The sequence below is a fragment of the Bos grunniens genome, chromosome 1 (assembly GCF_055505025.1).
Source record: "Bos grunniens cultivar Pamir isolate PY7600 chromosome 1, Bosgru_T2T1.0, whole genome shotgun sequence".
Classification (NCBI taxonomy): Eukaryota; Metazoa; Chordata; class Mammalia; order Artiodactyla; family Bovidae; genus Bos; species Bos grunniens.
The window spans coordinates 77,074,465-77,095,876 of record NC_141165.1 but is presented as its reverse complement, the minus strand read 5'-3'; the positions used below and the strand labels follow the sequence as shown (position 1 = coordinate 77,095,876).

General features: G+C 42.4%; 1 protein-coding gene across 25 annotated transcripts in view; it reads right to left on the bottom strand.

The window, feature by feature from the left end:
- ST6GAL1 (ST6 beta-galactoside alpha-2,6-sialyltransferase 1) overlaps nt 1-21,412 on the bottom strand; it is a 152,102-nt gene that overhangs the window by 24,061 nt on the left and 106,629 nt on the right. For 23 of the 25 annotated variants that reach the window (XM_086398459.1, XM_086398615.1, XM_086398493.1 and 20 more), the window contains 3 exons: nt 20,937-21,066; nt 14,852-15,500; nt 4,403-4,500 (listed from right to left, as the gene is read on the bottom strand). In XM_086398459.1, coding sequence (XP_086254585.1) covers nt 4,403-4,500; nt 14,852-15,449 — 696 coding nt within the window. In that variant the 5' untranslated portion in view covers nt 15,450-15,500; nt 20,937-21,066. Of the gene's footprint in view, nt 1-3,793; nt 4,354-4,402; nt 4,501-14,851; nt 15,501-20,936; nt 21,067-21,412 lie in introns of those variants that run through there. The other 2 variants (XR_015163281.1, XM_086398642.1) reach the window with 2 other exon arrangements.

Genomic DNA, 21,412 nt, shown 5'->3' with positions numbered 1-21,412 from the left:
CCTCAGAGGAAAACTATGCATGGTCTGCAGCACACCCTTTTTCTTTATCAGATTCTGACCACAGAGGAGCTGTCTTACAGCTCTTAGTTGTAGCAAACTACAGACATGCTTATTCAACCTTGCCCAGTAGAATTTCAGTAGATTCCCTCCTCTTCCTGCCTACCTCATGGGAAAAAAAGATGAAAAAAAAAAATGAGGTGGTTTGGGGTTTTTTTTGTCCTTTATTCAAATTTTGATACTGTTTTGACTTTTTCTCTGAAGCGGTTATAACATGTGCCTGGTTCCCTCCTCATATGAATAAAATAGACACTATCTCTATGAGAGTCATGAGCTTACTTTTTCCTGAAAATTATCCTTTAACTTTCTCCTTCTGCTAGGCACCTCTGAAGTAACCCCAAGCTGGCTGGCATCCCTACTAGGAGCCAAGAAACCCACTTGCCTAGGAAATAAGAGGACATGGAGACTGCGCAGACACGGGCAGGGCTTCATTCTGCATTAGTGACCACAGCCACCCTTTTTTGAGTCCTCACTGCAGCACGCGGGCCTCCGAGTGACCTGCTCCACACTAAGCAGTCTCACTGGATCCTACAAAGACCCTGAATGGTAACTATTTCCCTGTTACAAATAAGGGAACTGAGGCTCAGAAAGATAAAGCAACTTGCTCAAGTCACTCACGCAGGAAGTGCTGAGGGAGAAATCGGATCAAGGTCTATCTGGTAATTCTCAGGCAAACTTACCTTGGCTTTATTTATTTTCTTTTATTGAGGTACAGTTGATAAACAATATTATATACTGTTTCAATCGCAGCATAGCAACTATGTTTCAAGTTACTATAAAATGGTGGCTGTATTCCCTGCACTATACAATATATCCTTGTGGCTTTTTATTTTGTACCTAGTAGTTTCTACCTCTTAATCCCCTTATTTCACTTAGCATAATTTCCTCCAAGTCCATCCATGTTATTGCAAATGGGAAAATTTCATTCTTTTTTTATGGCTGTGTAATATTCAATTGTGTATATACCACATCTTCTTAATTCATTTATCTATCTGGACATCTAGGTTGCTTCCATGTCTTGGCTATTGTAAACCGTGCTGCAGTGAACACTGGGGTGCATGGATCTTCTCACAGCATTGTTTTGGTTTCCTTTGCATGTATACCCAGGAGAGCAATTGCTAGAAATTAAAATTTCAGAATCTTTGAGGATTGAGGTTTAATTCATCACTAAACACCCAGAGGACTTCCCTGGTGGCTCAGCTGGTAGAGAATCCACCTGCAATGCGGGAGACTTGGGTTTGATACCCGGGTTAGGAAGATTCCCTGGAGAAGGGAATGGCTACCCACTCCAGTATTCTGGCCTGGAGAACTCCATTGACTGTATAGTCCATGAGGTTACAAAGAGTGGGACACGACTGAGCAACTTTCCAACACCTAGAAGAGATGCCCAAGAACGGGGTAGCCTTCCAAATCCAAGAGAATTTTCAGGCCTCCTCCATGCTTCCTCACATTCAGCTGCCTGCTGACCTGTGGGTCATACCACCTATGAGCAAACACAACTGAATTTCTCTCTGAATCCCTGGTCCCAACCTCAACGTGGTCAGCATGCCTAGAGATCCTGCTCCATTCCTCTGGTTTACTCCATCCTCATTGACAATTTCAAACCTTCTTGGCTCAAACGTCCTCTACTAAAACCTCTCTTCCCCTCACCTCCCTACAAAATGTCTCATTTTCTCTGTATCCTAACTTTGCAGAGAAAACAGAAGCCCCTTCAGTCTACCACTACAGACTGCCTCCAGCTACTCCCCCTCCCCAGTCCTCCTTCCTTTCTGACCTGCTCCTGCTGGGGTTAATCTTCCGCTAGGTTTTGGACCAACCACTCCTACCATTGACTTCAGTGTCACCTCTTTTTAGTATATTCAATTTCTGGATCAACTTTTTTTTTTCTCATTGACTTAAATTTGTGTGTATGTGATAAAATATATGTAACATAAGAAGAAAAGCTGTGACCAACCTAGACAGCATATTAAAAAGAAGAGATATTACTTTGCCAACAAAGGTCCATATAGTTAAAGCTATGGTTTTTCTAGTAGTCATGTATGGATGTGAGAATTGGACCATAAAAAATACTGAGTGCCAAAGAATTGATGCTCTTGAACTCTGGTGTTGAAGAAGACTCTTGAGAGAAACTTGGACTGCAAGATCAAACCAGTCAATCCTAAAGGAAATCAACCCTGAATATTCATTGGAAGAACTGATGCTGAAGCTGAGGTTCCAGTACTTAGGCCACCTGATGCAAAGAACTGATTCATTGGAAAAGACCCTGATGCTAGGAAAGATTGAAGACAGGAGGAGACGGGGATAACAAAGGATGATTGGGTGGTATCACTGACTTGATGGACATGTGTTTGAGCAAGCTCTGGGAGCTGGTGATGGACAGGGAAGCATGGTGTGCTGCAGTCCATGGAGTCACAGAAAGTTGGACATGACTGAATAACTGAACTGACTGAAGATATACTCTTTTGAGCATTTTTGAGTGTACAGCTCAGTGGCATTAAGTACATTCACACTATTGTACAACCTGGGTTTGTACCACCATCCATCTCTAGAATTTTTTCATCTTCCCAAACTAGAACTCTATATCCATTAAACAACAATTCCTCTTTCCTGCCAGGCCCTGGCAACCACCTATCTCTATGAGTTTGACTACTCCAGGGACCACAGGTATGTGGAAACATACAGTATTTGTCCTTTTGTGACTGTCTTTCCACTGATTTTTAAACATTCTCAATTCTCTCTAATCTAAAACATGAACAAAAACGAGCCCTGGAACACTCAACTCTCTCTCCAACTATTGCTCTATTTCTCTCTGCCCTTCAGAACCAGAATTCTTGAAGGAACTCTCCGTATTTGCCATCCTCCACCTATCTCACTTCTCCTCATACTCCAGTCTGGCTTCTGGCTTTATCACTCTCCCTTCATCACCTAGCTATTGCTGAGGCCAACAGTGACCTCCATTTTGCTAAGGAGAGAATGATGCTTTTCAATCTTCATCTAAATTGGCCTTTAAGCAGAATCTAGTGGCGCTGACGTCTTTCTTACTGCTCTCATTGCCCAAAGCTCCTGCATGGACTTTTCTTCTCTTTACACCTCTCCAGTGCTCTCATTTGGTCCCACTGTTTGTTGCCACATAGAAAGAGAAGATTTACAAATCCTCATCTGCAGTCCAAACCTTTCCACTGACCTCCAATCTCATTTGCACAACTTGACCTCTCTTCACAGATACATAAAAAGCAGCTCAGATCAAGCATATCCAGAAGATATATATATTTCTTTATCTCTGCCCGCCTTTCTGACCAAGCCCCTCACAACCCAAAACATCTCCAATACTCTTTGCAGTCTCAGTGACTCTAGCTGGCCAGTTACACAAGCCAGAAGCCCAGGTGCATCTGTGGCCTCCTCCCTTCACCTCTCACACTCAACCCCACATAGAGCCTGTCATCTGCACACATGGAATAGCTCTCAAATCCATCATTTCTCACAGTCACTTGCATGTCCACTCTGGTACAACTGCCAGCATTTCTAGTCCACACGATTGTAAGAGCCTCTTAAACGTGTTTCGCCATCCACTGGACCCACTGCATCTACTGCAGTGATCACTGGAAGCCAGGGATGTTTACAAAATGCAAGTGTGGGCGTGCATCAAAGAAGAAGACAAGCACCGTGGCCAAGCTCCTTCTTATCCTCAGCCTCGTCCCCCTTTACATGCCCCCACCCCACCCCCCGAGACTCTCACCTCTTTCTGGGTCCTGGTGCCCCCCTGTCTCCTTCCACACAGGACCTTCCCCAGGCCATTGCCTCTTCCCACACTTCTCACCATGACCCCTTACTCCTCCTGCACAGCAAAGACACCTCCTTGCTATTCCTGACTTCCCTGTCTAGGGACACCTCCCCTTTCTGGGTTCTGGTGGCACCTTGACCCTTTTCTTTGTAGTTATCTGTTGTAACTTTACATTTGTTTGTATAACTACTGGACTGTATCTGTAAGTTACATGAGAGCAGGGCTGAGTCTGATTCACTCACCAGTGTACCCTCCATAGCCACCTCAGTTCTGCACACATAAATATCAGAGTAGATAACATTGACACATAAATGCCAGCCACTGCGTGCTTTGTGTGGATCTTCTTACTCCTTCGTCACAACCCTGTGACGAAGATAGACACTATCATTGTCCCCTCTTCAGAGAGGCAGGAGTAACATATGCACGACTCTTTAGCTCACAAAAGGCAGAGCTGGTTTCGATGGCAGACAGGCTACCTGCAGAGTCTCTGTACTGATGGCTGCACCCTACTCAGCACCACCCATGTTTGTGGAAGGATGTATTTCTGCACAGAAGAAGTTTTACCTGAGAGTTTACCAGACGAATGGTGGTTTTCGTGCCCACGTCTTGTTGGAATTTGACTGTGGGTGCCCCATTAAACCTCAGGACTGCATCGTGATCATCTAGAAACCACAAGGAAACAACACATCAGCAGTGATGACGGTGTGAACATCAGCGATATGAGGAGAGAGAGAAGGTCTGGAGGGAGAGAGGGCAGAAGGAAGAGGAGGGCAAGGGAATAATACTTCCCAATCTTTATGTCCTCATGGTACTCAGGGGACAGTGACCATATTTGTATGGCACAGTCAGGTCAGGTTCACAGGCAGAGACCACCAGCTGTCTGCCCAATCACTGCGAAGGCTAAAGAGGTCCGTACGTTGGTGTCCCTGAAACCCATTCAGTGTCGCACAGGGGCAATGTGGACAGGGCCAATGCATTACTCCCAGTGAATCACTATTCCAGTTACCAAAGGAGCAAACCAGACATTCTCTTGGTATTACCAGTAGGTCATACTTCTATCCTTATCAGAAAATCAAAGATCCTACCATAAGCTTGGCTTAATCCACAAGTGCAGAGTATCCCCATGGCACTCTGAAAAGCTGGCTGGGCATAGCACACGACAGCTCCCTAAGTGTTCCCTTTAGGAATCCAAGCCCCTGGAGGGGTCACAGACCTGGGTGCTGGACGAGATGGAATAAGAAGTCACAGAGCTAAACTAAACCCCGTATTTTCTATTTAAAAAAAAAAAAAAAAAGGCTCTTTGTAAGGAACAAAATCTTCAATCCAGCCAAGATCAAGTAGACCATCTTTTAAAAAATCTACTCACTCCCCAGCTCTCATTCTCTGTCCTTGTAGCTGTTCAAGCAGTGTTTGGAAGACTAGGAGAAGATCCTCTATCTACAATGATCAATCTGAGGGGGGAAGGAACTGATGACTTCTAAGATCCATTTTAACCTGGAGCCTCTGATCCTATGAGAGCTCCTTTCAAGTTTACGTGATCAAACAAGCTTCAGTTCACCACTGAAATCTGCACAGGATTTAGAGGTCAGTCCAGATCTCTGTTCAATTTCTTTCCATGAGGGATTGATTTTGGATGGTTCATGCAAAAAGGTGGCATCAGGAGAAGAAGGGTAGGAGTGGATTTTGGCTCAATATAAGTGGGTCTAAAGGAGAATATCCACAGAATTAAGGGATGAAAGCCTCCCTCTTTTTGTATCCCTACACCCCAGCAATCTAGATACCTCATTCACAAAAACAACCTTATCCTCAATCCTAGGGAAAAAATTTTTATCAAAAGGGTTTAAAAGTTACATTGTTATACACACACACACACACACACAACTATGTATAAAATAGATAGCTAGCTGTGTAACACAGGGAATTCAGCCCAGTGCTCTATAACAATCTAGATGAGTGGGATGGGGGTTGGGGATAGGATGGAAGCACAAGATGAAGGAGATATATGTATAAAAAAAAGCTGATTCACGTTCTTTTACAGCAGAAACCAATACAGCATTGTAAAGCAATTATCCTCCAATTAAAAATAAAATTCTTTAAAAAGTTACATAAGATGTTCATAGTCTAGACATTATCAGATAACAAGACAGGCACAGAGAACCACAAATGGAGCAGCAAGTTTATCTTTAGATAACTCAGATTGCAATCAGTTTTGCTGAAATTAACCACTGGTTTCAAAAGTGACCAGCAGTAGCCATGCTAGAAATGCTGATGCATTAGAAACTTCCCTCAGTCAACTTTCCCATCTCGCAGGTGAATAAGTTATTAATCTGAGAGTCCCAGTAGATAAGAATGGCAAGCTCAAATGCAGTCATTGAGAATCAAATAAAAGGACTATTTACAGAGCTGTGGGTGGAGTTTAATGAGGTAAAAGTCAAACAAGGAATGGGACCATGCCCTGGGGTTGGATATGGCAGGGAACCCCACTGCTACACTGCAGGTAGCAGGAGGCCACCTGGCAGGAACCTCAGAGGGAATCATTACACAATCTCTTTTTCTTTCTCTCCTCTGACCTCCAAGCCTGGAAGGAAAAGGAAGCAAGCAGGACTCAGAGAACCCGAAAGGGACTGAAACTTTTAGTCAAGGAAGAGAAGCAGTCTGTACTCATTCTAAAAGGTGAGATGGGACGGGGAAGGGGTTGGGGGAGAAGACAGATACTCCGCCTCACTCTCCTCCTTCTTAGTCTCAGATTTGTGCCAGTGCTTCCACTATCTGTATGCTCAGTCATTCAGTCGTGTCCAAGTCTCTGCAGCCCCTTGGACTATTATAGCCCATGAGGCTCCTCTGTCCATGGGATTTCCCAGTCAAGAATACTGGAGTATGTTGTCATGCTCTTCTCCAGGGGATCTTCCCAACCCAGGGACTGAACCCACATCTCTTGTATCTCCTGCATTGCAGGCAGATTCTTTACCACTAGCACCACCTGGGAAGCCCACTTCCTCTGTCTAGTTCCCAATGAAAGCCAAAAGGGCAAGAATGCCCAGGTGACACAGTCTACATTTCTACTTCCCAGGAAAGGGTGGAGCGTGGGTTTGGAGAGGCAGATAGAGAACACCCAGCACAGGAGGCTTGGGATAGGCCCCTGGCTGACCATGAAAAAGGAGAATGTTTTTGTTCCTTCAATAAATACTTACTAGAAAAGAAGAAGTAAAACTCTCACTATTTGCAGATGACATGATCCTCTACATAGAAAACCCTAAAGACTCTACCAGAAAATTACTAGAACTAATCAATAATTATAGTAAAGTTGCAGGATATAAAATCAACACACAGAAATCCCTTGCATTCCTATACACTAATAATGAGAAAACAGAAAGAGAAATTAAGGAAACAATTCCATTCACCATTGCAACGGAAAGAATAAAATACTTAGGAATATATCTACCTAGAGAAACTAAAGACCTATACATAGAAAACTATAAAACACTGGTGAAAGAAATCAAAGAGGACACTAATAGATGGAGAAATATACCATGTTCATGGATTGGAAGAATCAATATAGTGAAAATGAGTATACTACCCAAAGCAATTTATAGATTCAATGCAATCCCTATCAAGCTACCAACGGTATTCTTCACAGAGCTAGAACAAATAATTTCACAATTTGTATGGAAATACAAAAAACCTCGAATAGCCAAAGCGATCTTGAGAAAGAAGAATGGAACTGGAGGAATTGACCTACCTGACCTCAGGCTCTACTACAAAGCCACAGTTATCAAGACAGTATGGTACTGGCACAAAGACAGAAATATAGATCAATGGAACAAAATAGAAAGCCCAGAGATAAATCCACGCACATATGGACACCTTATCTTTGACAAAGGAGGCAAGAATATACAATGGATTAAAGACAATCTCTTTAACAAGTGGTGCTGGGAAATCTGGTCAACCACTTGTAAAAGAATGAAACTAGAGCACTTTCTAACACCATACACAAAAATAAACTCAAAATGGATTAAAGATCTAAATGTAAGACCAGAAACTATAAAACTCCTAGAGGAGAACATAGGCAAAACACTCTCCGACATACATCACAGCAGGATCCTCTATGACCCACCTCCCAGAATACTGGAAATAAAAGCAAAAATAAACAAATGGGACCTAATTAAACTTAAAAGCTTCTGCACACCAAAGGAAACTATTAGCAAGGTGAAAAGACAGCCTTCAGAATGGGAGAAAATAATAGCAAATGAAGCAACTGACAAACAACTAATCTCAAAAATATACAAGCAACTCCTACAGCTCAATTCCAGAAAAATAAATGACCCAATCAAAAAATGGGCCGAAGAACTAAATAGACATTTCTCCAAAGAAGACATACAGAGGGCTAACAAACACATGAAAAGATGCTCAACATCACTCATTATCAGAGAAATGCAAATCAAAACCACAATGAGGTACCATTTCACACCAGTCAGAATGGCTGCGATCCAAAAGTCTACAAGCAATAAATGCTGGAGAGGGTGTGGAGAAAAGGGAACCCTCTTACACTGTTGGTGGGAATGCAAACTAGTATAGCCACTATGGAGAACAGTGTGGAGATTCCTTAAAAAACTGGAAATAGAGCTGCCTTATGATCCAGCAATCCCACTGCTGGGCATACACACTGAGGAAACCAGAAGGGAAAGAGACACATGTACCCCAATGTTCATCACAGCACCGTTTATAATAGCCAGGACATGGAAGCAATCTAGATGTCCATCAGCAGATGAATGGATAAGAAAGCAGTGGTACATATACACAATGGAGTATTACTCAGCCATTAAAAAGAATACATTTGAATCAGTTCTAATGAGGTGGATGAAACTGGAGCCTATTATACAGAGTGAAGTAAGCCAGAAGGAAAAACACCAACACAGTATACTAACGCATATATATGGAATTTAGAAAGATAGTAATAACTCTGTGTACGAGACAGCAAAAGAGACACTGATGTATAGAACAGTCTTATGGACTCTGTTGCAGAGGGAGAGGGTGGGAAGATGTGGGAGAATGGCATTGAAACATGTATAATATCATGTATGAAACAAGTTGCCAGTCCAGGTTCGATGCACGATACTGGATGCTTGGGACTAGTGCACTGGGACGACCCAGAGGGATGGTATGGGGAGGGAGGAGGGAGGAGGGTTCAGGATGGGGAACACATGTATACCTGTGGCGGATTCATTTTCATATTTGGCAAAACTAATACAATTTGTAAAGTTTAAAAATAAAATAAAATTTTTAAAAAATAAAATAAAATGAATAAATAAATAAATACTGATTAAACACCTACTCTCTGCCTGGCACTAGAGACAATGGTTGTGAGCAAGAAATCAAGGTCCTTGCCCTTAGAGACCTTGAAATCCACAGTAAAGAGAAAGGCAATAAATAAGCACAACAACCTATATTCAAGATAACTACAGATTGTGATCAGTACTGTGGCACAAAAGTAACCTATAATGGAAAAGAATCTGAAAAAAATATACATATATATGGGAAGGGTCCAGGAAAGTAAATTCCAGCCAGAGGACACAGCAGTGTCAAGACCCTAAGGAGGGTAAGGACTTAACTGCGAACAAGTGAATGAGGGAAAGAAAAAATAAAGGATGCAGTGGAAGAGACTGGAAAAAAGCAAACCATGCAGGCTGTGCTATGAAGGTATGAAGTTTGAATTTTATTCTAAGATTTAAAAAAAAAAATCAAAGAAGAAAACTTTAAAACAGACCACTAAATTTAAGCTTATAAAAAAAGGGATTAGATTCTTATTTGTCAAACTGTCCTTTGCTATTGCTATTGAAGACTAAAAAACTTTCAGGCTTGAATAGGTCTTGAGGAAATCACCAGGAGAAATCCACAGCTACTGGGTCCGGGTATAATAACTCCAAATAGCTAGAAATTATGGTGAAAGAAATTTTATCACTACTTGGACCAAATATTTTTTTATATTTTCCAATGAGCTTAATGAATCATATAACCATGTATGGAAGACCATATTCTGATTCTGACTAGGAAAACTAGATATGACACAGATTGGGGTGGGCAAACTATGGCCCACAGAGCAAATCTGACCTGCCTCATCTTTGTAAATAAAGTTTTATTGGAACATAACCAGATACATTCATTTATTACTGTCTGTGGTTGATTTTCAGATGGTAAAGAATCTGCCTGCAATGTAGGAGACACGGGTTCGATCCCTGAGTCAGGAAGATTCCCTGGAGAAGGGAATGGCAACACACTCCAGTATTCTTGCCTGGAGAATCCCATGGATAGAGGAGCCTGGCCATCTACAGTCCATGGGGTCACAAAGAATCAATCATGACTGAGCAAATGAGCATGCATGCACGCAGGTGGTTGATTTTGCACTAAAATAGCAGTCATTTTAAGAGACACTGTATGTCTTCAAAACCAAAAATATTTGCCATCTGGCCCTTTATAGGGAAAGTTTGCAGAACCCTGATATAAACAATCATGCTGTCTGAGCTACTCAATATCCAAGGGTGTCTTCCCAGTCATCACTCTGCCCAGGAACTCCATCTGCCCAAAAATATGCCCAAACTCTACCCACTTTTGCTTTCCATCATGTGGTACACCTGCTTCACTTCAGCCTTTCCTACTGGTCCTTCTGATTTTTTCTTTTTTTCTTTTTTTTGTTTGTCCCTGTTATTTCCTTGCCCTTCAAATGTAAACTTTGCTTTAGATTTTCTCATCAATCTTCTTTTCTGGATTACAACTATCACCTTGAAACAAATGACTCTTAATCTCCCACCCTTACACTTCCCTGAAAGCAAATACCCAACTGCATAGTGGGTATCTACCCACAAACACTTCAGACTTAGAACATCCAAAATGGAACCTGTCTTCCTCCAGAAGAATGCTCCCTGCTGATATAATATAGCCTGCTCCCTGGCCAGAGACCCTGGCTTCTACCCCTACCAATTAGACTCAAGATCATGTCTAATTAGAACCAAGTTCTGTCTCTTCCACCTCACGAAGCCTCTCAAGTCAAACCTTTTCTTCCCACCACCACCACCACTGCTCAACAGACCTGGCACTTCCCATTGGATGTGGCAATATTCCCTAACAGCAGAGAGATTAGATTGCAATCCCCTGAGACAAGGAGACCCAGAGACATATGAAACCTCTCTGAAACACACATGATCCCAACACTTGCTTGCTCAAAATCTTCTAGGCCTCTCCATGGCTTAAAGAACCAAATTCAAAGTCCTTATTATGATGGTCAACTCCCTCTAAGAACTGAACCCTGACTACCCTTCCGATCTCATTTCTCAGCCCTCTTCACCCTGTGAGACCCTACCTCCCAGCCAAACAGGGTTATTTGTGATGCTTAAACATGCTCTGCACTTTTTTTTTTCCATGCAGCCTTCGCTTCTTACTTTTGTCTCAGAATGCTCTTCTCCTCTCTTCTAGGAGAGAAAATCAGGAAGAATATGAAGTTATTATTTTAACCTGACAAGGGATTCATTCATTATTATAAAACTACAATCACCATGGGGCACAAAAGAAGAGTTTAGGCTAAGTGTGGGGGCCTTGGAGTCAAACACCCCAGTTTCAAGTCCCAGTCTACTATCAACCAGCTGTGTAAGCTTTCTGGGTGTTAATACTTGGCTCATCAGTAAAACGGGGACAATAATTGTACCTACCTCGTGGGATTACTGGGAGGATTAAAAGAGCAAGGCTTGTTACTCACACAGCAGTTGCACCATACGTGTTACTCCTATTAGTTATAATATTTGTTAAGTGTGCTACTGCTTGAAATGAATATTCAAAAAAATCTAAGATACTTTACATGTGTATGTATCAAAAACAATTAAAAATTACTATGCCCACTGTTGGCTGGTTTGTGGGACTGCCAGAGACACAACACATTGTTACAGTTCCTCTGATAAACAGTTTTGTAATGCCCCAGAAAAAGAGCCCTAAAACATATGTTACTTGGTCTTCTAGCCCTGCTCCTGAGGGTATTTCCCCTTTGGAGGGCAGTAGTAGTCACTTACGGAGAAGGCAATGGCACCCCACTCCAGTACTCTTGCCTGGCAAATCCCATGGATGGAGGAGCCTGGTGGGCTGCAGTCCATGGGGTCACTAGGAGTCGGACACAACTAAGCGACTTCACTTTCACTTTTCACTTTCATGCATTGGAGAAGGAAATGGCAACCCCCTCCAGTGTTCTTGCCTGGAGAATCCCAGGGACGGGGGAGCCTGGTGGGCTGCCATCTATGGGGTCACACAGAGTCAGACACGACTGAAGCGACTTAGCAGCAGCAGCAGCAGCAGTCACTTAAGTTATCTTCACAAAACTCATTAGCAGTACTACGTTTAAGAGCAAACAATTTGAAACTATTTGATATATTCAACAGTTGGGAATAAGCTGGACAAATTCCAGATGTGATGGGAAGGCTGTGGGCCTGGCAAGCTCAGAGGCCTTTAACAGAAGGCCTTTCCTCTCTCTTTCCTCTTTGTATTCTAAGTTCCTACTTGATACTGTTGATGAATCCATGAGGGAATAAAAGAATACATGAATTAATTTCTTAACGTATTTGTAAGACTAAATGCCCAAGGGAAATACCCAATAAAAGGCAGAACATTTGAAGTCTAGCACACGATTTTTGTTCAGTTCAGTTCAGTCGCTCAGTTGTGTCCGACTCTTTGCGACCCCATGAATCACAGCACGCCAGGCCTCCCTGTCCATCACCAACTCCCGGAGTTCACTCAGACTCACGTCCATCGAGTCAGTGATGCCACCCAGCCATCTCATCCTCTGTCATCCCCTTCTCCTCCTGCCCCCAATCCCTCCCAGCATCAGAGTCTTTTTCCAACGAGTCAACTCTTCGATTGACTCTAATGATTTTTGTTAGATCTCAGGATCAAAGTCCTTCCATGAAATCACATATTTGAAATGATAACTGCAGTCTATAGAAAAAGGTTATTTTAAAGTTTAGTTAAACCCCTCCAATGTTTTATGAAGTACATAAAAATAAAGATTATAGTTCCAATTCATGGAAGTATTAGGTTCTACCTGAAACTTCAACACAATTCCAGCCAGGCAGGCAATGGTGACTTGAAGAAGAGGATCAGCTAACACCTGGAATATTCTAAACATTACCATTAAAAGAAAAATTGGGGAAGGAAGAAAGAAATCTAGTTCCATTATAGATGAAATAAAAACCAATTACATTTAGCTTCTAGAAAACGAAGTCCAAAAGAAACCAAAAAAGCAAAAGCAAAAGTTGGGGTGGGGTTGGTTATCTTGGCAGCTTTTATTCCTAAGTGCTGCCCATTTGGGGAAGTATAAAATATGATCTCATCACTTCTTTCTGCTCTAGAGAATCTAATTTGGGTCTACTTTACTTCTTTTGAGAGCCTATGCTCGGTTTCAGACCATTTTTCCTGGCAGTCATATGAAGGAAATAAAAAAGGAGACATATGACCTCACCTGCTCCAGTACCTTCCAGGGCCTGACAGAAGAGCTAGGCTTCCTGTGCTTTGCTTTCTTTAGCCTAATTCATTTCACAATCATGGAAAACACATTCTCTCAGAACAATCGAACTAAGGCACATTAAGCAAATCCATAGCACTGTGCTATATCTATGTTTACAAATCTGGATCAACTTTCTACTTTTTTAAGTTTATTTCTATTGAAGTATAGTTTTTTTATTTTTTTATTAGAAGATAATTGCTTTACAATGTTGTGTTGATCTCTGCCGTGCAACAGCACAAATCAGTCGTAATTTTACATTATGACTATATATCTATAGATACATAGATATCTATATATATCTATATATCTCCCCTCCCTCTTGAGCCTCTGAAATATAGCTGATTTACGATGTTGCATCAGCTTCATGGGTATTGCACAGTGAATCATATACATACACACACACCCCATATACATATATATGCATGCTACATCACTTCAGCTGTGTCCAACTCTGTGTGACCCTATGGACCGTAGCCCACCAGGCTCCTCTGTCCAAGGGATTGTCTAGGCAAGAATACTGAAGTAGGTTGCCATTTCCTCCTCCAGGTGATCTTCCCAACCCAGGGATGAAACCCCAGTCTCTTATTCCTCCTGTACTGGCAGGCCAGTTCTTTCCCCTCCTGGGAAGCCCATGAAATACATATATATAATTTTTTTCAGATTCTTTTCCCTCATAGGTTATTATAAAATATTGAGACTAGTTCCCTATGTTATACAGCAGGTTCTTGTTGGTTTATCTCTTTCATATAGTGTATATGTTAACCCTAGTTTGTCTATCTTAATGAACTATGACAAATTTTGGGGAAAGCAAATTTATATATTCTCATCAGTGATTTTTAACGATTTTGGGGGTCACAGACCCCTTTGAGATACAACAGAAAGCTATGGACTCTCTCTTTGGAACAACGCAGGCTGAATTATACAGATACGCATGTTAAACACACATAAACAGCACATAGTTTTCATATGATTGTAGGGATTTGTGAACCTCCTGAATTGGTCCAGAATCCCCAATTAACTCCTTTCAAAGAGCAAAACTAAAAATTAGTTAGGTCATTGAGGCCAAAAGAGATAATTAGTTGCTAATTAATCAGTAAATTATAGAATTTCAGGACCTGAAGATAAAGTAGAGATCTATGCTTTAAATATTTTTAAATGTTAATGCAGTGTTTTCCTTCTTGGTAGCAAAGGAACTTTCTTTTCAAACAAAATTTTCTGTAGGACACCAGTATTTAAAATGGATCAAAATAGAGCTATTCAAATTAATAAAGCTGCTGGAAGACTGGATCCCCATTCTCTCCACTGCCCCCTTGCCACCTCTGACTCGTGAAGCACATCTGAGAAACACCGACTGGGCTGCTCCACCAGTCCACGAGCCATACTGGGACTACTAGTCCCCACCCCTGTCCACGTGCCCAGATGGTCCAAATGAGCACTGGCCACTCAGATAACAGTCTCTACACGGCAGAACCCACCTATTTCTCGGCCCAGCCGGGAGGACTTCAGAGATCCTGCTGAAGAGACCACAGCACACCTGCCCCACGGCCCAGCCTTGGTCCTAATGTCCTCCTGAGGCAGGTAGCCCTCCCAGTCAGAGGTGTTGAAGGGAAAATCTGTGGCCTCTATCATTGAAATGTTGACATGGTCCCGGAGGTGGCAAAGCAGGGCCTCTGCGCTGAACTTGACCCCGGGCCCTGGCCCCTTGTACGTCACTTTGTACTTGTTCATGTTCAGATAATTCTTCCGGATAGTTTGCAGCCTGGGGGCAAGGTTTTTGGAGGAGCTGTCCTTGTCCCACACCTGGAAGGTAGCCTTCAACTTGGCCTTGGGACCACCGAGTGCCTGGATGTTCCTCTGGGGGTTGTGGGTGCTGCTGGAGGACACAGGTTGGGAACTAGAGCTCACGGCCAGTTTCTCCAGGCCCTGCAACACCTGGTATTCCTTGTTTTGCAGTTTAAGGAACTCATAGTAATTCCCTTTCTTCTTTTCTTTCCACACACAGATGATGGCAAACAGGAGAAAGATGAGCACACAGCAGCTGAAGACTTTTTTCTTCAAGCTGGTGCGAGTCATAATGAAGGACGTGTTCAAGGAAACCACGCTGTTCTGAGCAGGAAAATATGCCTAAAAAAAAGTGAGACAAGGCAGAAAGTGATGTAAAGAACAGCCAAAAGTAATGACGAGCTAAGCAATGGCTTTAGAGTGACGAGAACTGAATTCCAGCCCATGCCTATCTCCCATTTTCAGCAAGTCTCCAAAATAAAAAAAAATCACCCTCAGTTTGGGCTTGAAATGTAGAAAGTCATCCTCAGACACTCTCATCTTCCTCTCTGAACCATGAGCACTCTATGGACTTGCCCACCACACCTTTGTACTCCCTGAATCTTAGTTTCCTGTTGTCTCAGTCTGGCTTCCTGAGTACTCTCTGAGCTCCCTGAGGTCAAGAACCACAACTTACACACTCAGTTCGTAGGGCCTCACACTATTTGTTCAAGGAAGGCATACATGCTTGAAAAACTAAAAGAGAACAGCAGAGCAGGCTGACGTGTCTATGTCACAGGAAGCCAAACTCCATAAAAAGGCCTGGCCTCCTTTTAAAATTGCCAGGAAGAGACCTCTCACCATAGACGGTGTGGTAGGTGCACAGTGCATTTCTCTAAAGGCTCTGGTGCTAGATTCCTGTGCGAGAAGAAAGCCAAGGGTTAGCTTCACAATAGAACATTCAGGTTTATGGAGTTCTACATGTGGCAGGAAACTGACTCTCCTCATAGCAGAAGATGGGATCTCCTAATAAGATAGCAGATATGTGACCAGTTAAGGAAATGAAAACAAAAATGCATTAAGCACATAGGAGGTTATTTCATTTAATTTCATCATAAACCAGGGGGCATCATGATAAACAATATCAGTGAGCACCATGTTAATAATAACCTAACATGAAGGGCATCTCCAGAGCTGTGCAGAAAAGCCCTAACCATCACCAACCATGATGGTGCCATAATCTCCATTTTTATAGATTAACCACCTGAGGTGCTGAGAAATTAAGAGAAATGCCTAGGATCACAGAACTGCGTGAATAGTAGATTGAGATTCAAATCCAAGCGCACTTGCTTTCCTAACCCGTGACCCTTTCACTGCATCATGTCCAGGATGCTGAAAGTTCTAGAAAATGGACTTCACAAATTAAATAGAGCCTGAATAGGCTCCTTTATATCTGAGTAAAGACCTACTTTGCTTTCCCAGAATTTATTGTCAAACTGAACGGAAAATGGAAGAACTTTGAATTCAAATAATGTCTGTAATCTTCTGGAAAACATTAACTTATTCCCTAAGTAACTAGGTTTATTTACCATAATGAGTTAAAGCAACTACCCCTAGGATTTTGCTAACTGATTAAGAATCTATACAGTGGTAATTAACACAACATTGTAATCAACCATAATTTTTAAAAATTCAAAAAAAAAAAAAAAGAAACAGATCTATAGTCGACTTCCAGGAAGCCTGCTCCTAAGGTTATCAGAGATAAGGCGGTAGGAGTACTGAAATGGGTATCACAGAACCTGGCTTCTTGTCCCCACTCTTGGTGGCCTTAGGCAAGTCTCTTAACCTCTCTGCACCTGTTTCTGTGGAGTAATCATCTCTGCCATGTCTCATTCACTGGTCCTGGGAACACCAAAGGAGAATGACATTCATGGACTTTGAACTAGGTAAATATAAGGCACAGAAGGTTAGAGCCCACCCCCGCCAGCGCCCACGGGCATGAGAGCCACATGGAGGCAATGAGGAATGGCAAACAGTGGCAGAGTGGAGCACTGGCCATGACTCATCAACCTGAACTTCAGGTCCTTCATCAAGTATAACTGAAGTACAGGTCACTTATAATGTTAGTTACAGGTCTAAAACAGTGATTTGATATTTTTATAGATTCAGTTCAGTTCAGTCGCTCAGTCGTGTCCGACTCTTCGCGACCCCATGAATCACAGCACGCCAGGCCTCCCTGACCATCGCCAACTCCCGGAGTTCACTCAGACTCACGTCCATCGAGTCAGTGATGCCATCCAGCCATCTCATCCTCTGTCGTCCCTTTCTCCTCCTGCCCCCAATCCCTCCCAGCATCAGAGTCTTTTCCAATGAGTCAACTCTTCGCATGAGGTGGCCAAAGTACTGGAGTTTCAGCTTTAGCATCATTCCTTCCAAAGAAATTTTAGGGCTGATCTCCTTCAGAATGGACTGATTGGATCTCCTTGCAGTCCAAGGGACTCTCAAGAGTCTTCTCCAACACCACAGTTCAAAAGCATCAATTCTTCAGCGCTCAGCCTTCTTCACAGTCCAACTCTCACATCCATACATGACCACAGGAAAAACCATAGCCTTGACTAGACGAACCTTTGTTGGCAAAGTAATGTCTCTGCTTTTGAATATGCTATCTAGGTTGGTCATAACTTTCCTTCCAAGGAATAAGTGTCTTTTAATTTCATGGCTGCAGTCACCATCTGTAGTGATTTTGGAGCCCAGAAAAAAAAATGTCTGACACTGTTTCCCCATCTATTTCCCATGAAGTGATGGGACTGGATGCCATGATCTTCGCTTTCTGAATGTTGAGCTTTAAGCCAACTTTTTCACTCTCCTCTTTCACTTTCATCAAGAGGCTTTTTAGTTCCACTTCACTTTCTGCCATAAGGGCAGTGTCATCTGCATATCTGAGGTGATTGATATTTCTCCCGGCAATCTTGATTCCAGCTTGTGTTTCTTATGTACCATTATAACATTTTTTACTATAGTCTCTATGCGGTACATTACATCCCTCTGACTTATTTATAACTGATACTCTAGCCAGCCAGCCACACCAGCACACTTAAGTATAACTAGTAGTTTATACCTCAAACCCCCTTTACCTCTCTCACACTTCCCCCTATCACCGTTCCCTCTGGCAACCATTAGTTTGTTCTCTGTAACTCTAAGTCTGTTTCTGTTTTTTGTTTTTGTAGATTCCACATGTAAGTGAAAATGTACAGTATTTGTGGGTCTCTCTCTCTCTGACTTATTTCACTTAGCATAATATTCCTTGGGTCCATCCATATCACAAAATGCAAGGTTTTATGGTATGGCTTTATTCTTTTTAATGGCCGAGTGATATTCCATTGTGTTTGTGAATATACATGTATATATCACATACTCTTTATTCAGTCATCTGTTGATGGATACTTAGGATGCTTCCATATCTTGGCAATTATAAATTATAGGTAATTCTGCAATGAACATTGGCATGCATAAATCTTTTGAATTAGCTTTTTGTTTTCCAGGATAAATACCCAGGAGTGGAACTGCCTTGATTATACAGTAGTCCTATATTTAATTTTTTAAGCTAACTCCATACTGTTTTCCACAGTGGATACACAAATTTACACCCCCACCAACAGTGTATGAGGGTTCCTTTTCTCCACACCCTTGCCAGTACTTATTTCCTCTATTCTTCTCCTGAGTTTGGTGAGCATACTTATAATCCAGAATTCCAACCCAGATTTGTCTGACTAAAAGTCCATGGTTTTTGCATTAATGGACAGGCATTGTGAAAAAGTACAGTGAAAAGTCAGTGTTGACTTAAGACTCAGAATTCAGGGTCTCTAATGAGATAACTGCTGGACAATCACAAAATAAACACCCTCACTATCTGTGCTGACACTGCTACTGTGCACTATTTTACCATTTAGGTGACCCAGCAATTGGATTTATGAGACCCAGTACAACCCTGTGAGATAAGCAGAGGAAATTTTATTAGTTTCATTTATAACTAAAGAAACTATGATTTTGTAAACATAAATAATTTTCAAAGTTGCGTGAGTGATTTGGTAATGATGGAGTTTGGACTTAACTTTTATGTGTATAAGTGAAATAAGACAGGAGGTAGGGATGTGGAACCTGGTTCACTATCTCACTGGGCCAAGGCTCAGAAGGGCTTGTGTTCAGCTTCCTGCCAAACCCTGCCCTCAAAGGTCAGGTTTCCCGGGAAAGAAGAGTTCTCCAAACCTTCAACCATACACAGTCTTACAACTTCAAGAGCACCTCAGCCTTTAAGGTCAGTGCTCTGGAGAAGACTCTTGAGAGTCCCTTGGACTTCAAGGAGATCCAACCAGTCCATTCTGAAGGAGATCAGCCCTGGGATTTCTTTGGAAGGAATGATGCTAAAGCTGAAACTCCAGTACTCATGCGAAGAGTTGACTCATTGGAAAAGACCCTGATGCTGGGAGGGACTGGAGGCAGGAGGAAAAGGGGACGACAGAGGATGAGATGGCTGGGTGGCATCACTGACTCGATGGACGTGAGTTTGAGTTAACTCCGGGAGTTGGTGATGGACAGGGAGGCCTGGCGTGCTGCGATTCATGGGGTCACAAAGAGTCAGACACGACTGAGTGACTGAACTGAACTGAACTGTCATGAGTGCCATGGGCACTCATCTGAAACCTCGTGTCAGGGCTCCCAGTTCTCTGAACACCATCCTCTGTTGAGGCTCCAAGTCCACCACTGGCTAGACCCTCTAGTCAGAGGGACTTAGAGAGTCAATCTCATCTCTCAAGCTGCTACAGAAAGACACAGACTGAATAAGTTTCATCTAAACAGCCCAGACTGAAGGAAAGGAATAGTCAATATTTTTCCCCAAATTCTTTGGGAAAATAGTCCAAGTTTTTAATTTCTCAATCATTTCTCTGATTGCCTTCTTACTTCTCTACAATTTTGCACTGCTGGAATCTCTCCTCTTGTCCATTTGCCTGGCAACCAAACAGCCTTTCCGTTTCTGGGCTCCTGTGGAGGCCATCTCCCCTTCCCTACTGTTCTTGCTCCCTGCTATTCATCTCTAGTGTTTAGTAATGCTTGCTTTTGATTTTCGTCTTTAGGCCATGCTCTACAACGTGGGATCTTACTTCCCAGACCAGGAATTAAACCCCTGCCCCCTGCACTGGGAGCATGAAGTCTTAGCCACTGGACCACCAGAGAAGTCCCAGTAATGTTTGCTTTTCATACTGACCCCCTGCTAGAGGGAGACTCCTCCTGGCTCATTTCTGAAATTCCAGTGCCCCCTCACACCTGGAACACAGTGGGTATTCAATAAAGGATTCTTGAATTGATTGGACTTATCAATGAATGCTAACAACCCCCTCCTGGCTTCTAGAGGAATAAGTAACAACTCACATTATCACTTACAGAGAATAAGCCAACACTGAACCAACAGAAAGAAAATCCCAAAGGAGGGCTCCCCATCTATATCACTATATCACTACCTGCTGGGTATCAAATGCAGGGTTTGGCCAGAATAGGTGCTTTAAAAAGGTAGATTGAATTACAGAATAAATTTAAATCTTATAGTTTATAGAAATAGGCAAATCACCTATCAACACTAGGGACTGAAAAATAAATAAATAAAAAACACAAAGAAAACAGCAAAGCTGTAGCCATACATTGAGCCCCTATGGCTTCTTACCAGCGCACTCCACTGTGCCTCTCCTAAACAGAGTATGGACCCCCATGCTGCTTCCACATCCCACTCCTCCAGGTGTTCCTTACCTGCTTCTAGCTAATCCTCCTGGGCTGCAAGCCCTCCAGGTCCTCAGGAACGAACACTGTTCTCCATGGATGTCTGTTTTACTGGGTCTGGAGGCCAAGGCTCATTCTTCTCAGGATGATCAAAAACCATCTACAAAGAGGACAGTAAAACAGAGTGAAGCACCAGTTTCCAAGAGGAGAAAGGTTAAAGATTAAAAAGATAGACGGGGACCTCTGCCAAACTCCAATGTGGGCCCTGGTATGGCTCAATCCAGGAAGCCCCAGGGGCTCAGAAAAAAAAAAGAGACAAAAGTCAATTACAGGTGCAATGTTCTGGGCTCATAAACAGCACAGAAATCCTAAAAATAGTCCAATACTAATAAGAACATGACAGAAAGATGAAGCAAGCACCATACACCAACCTGGGAAGAAAGAATTGTTTAGTCTCTGGTTTGGGCATACATAAATAGCAATTTTAAGAAGACAGGATTCAGTTC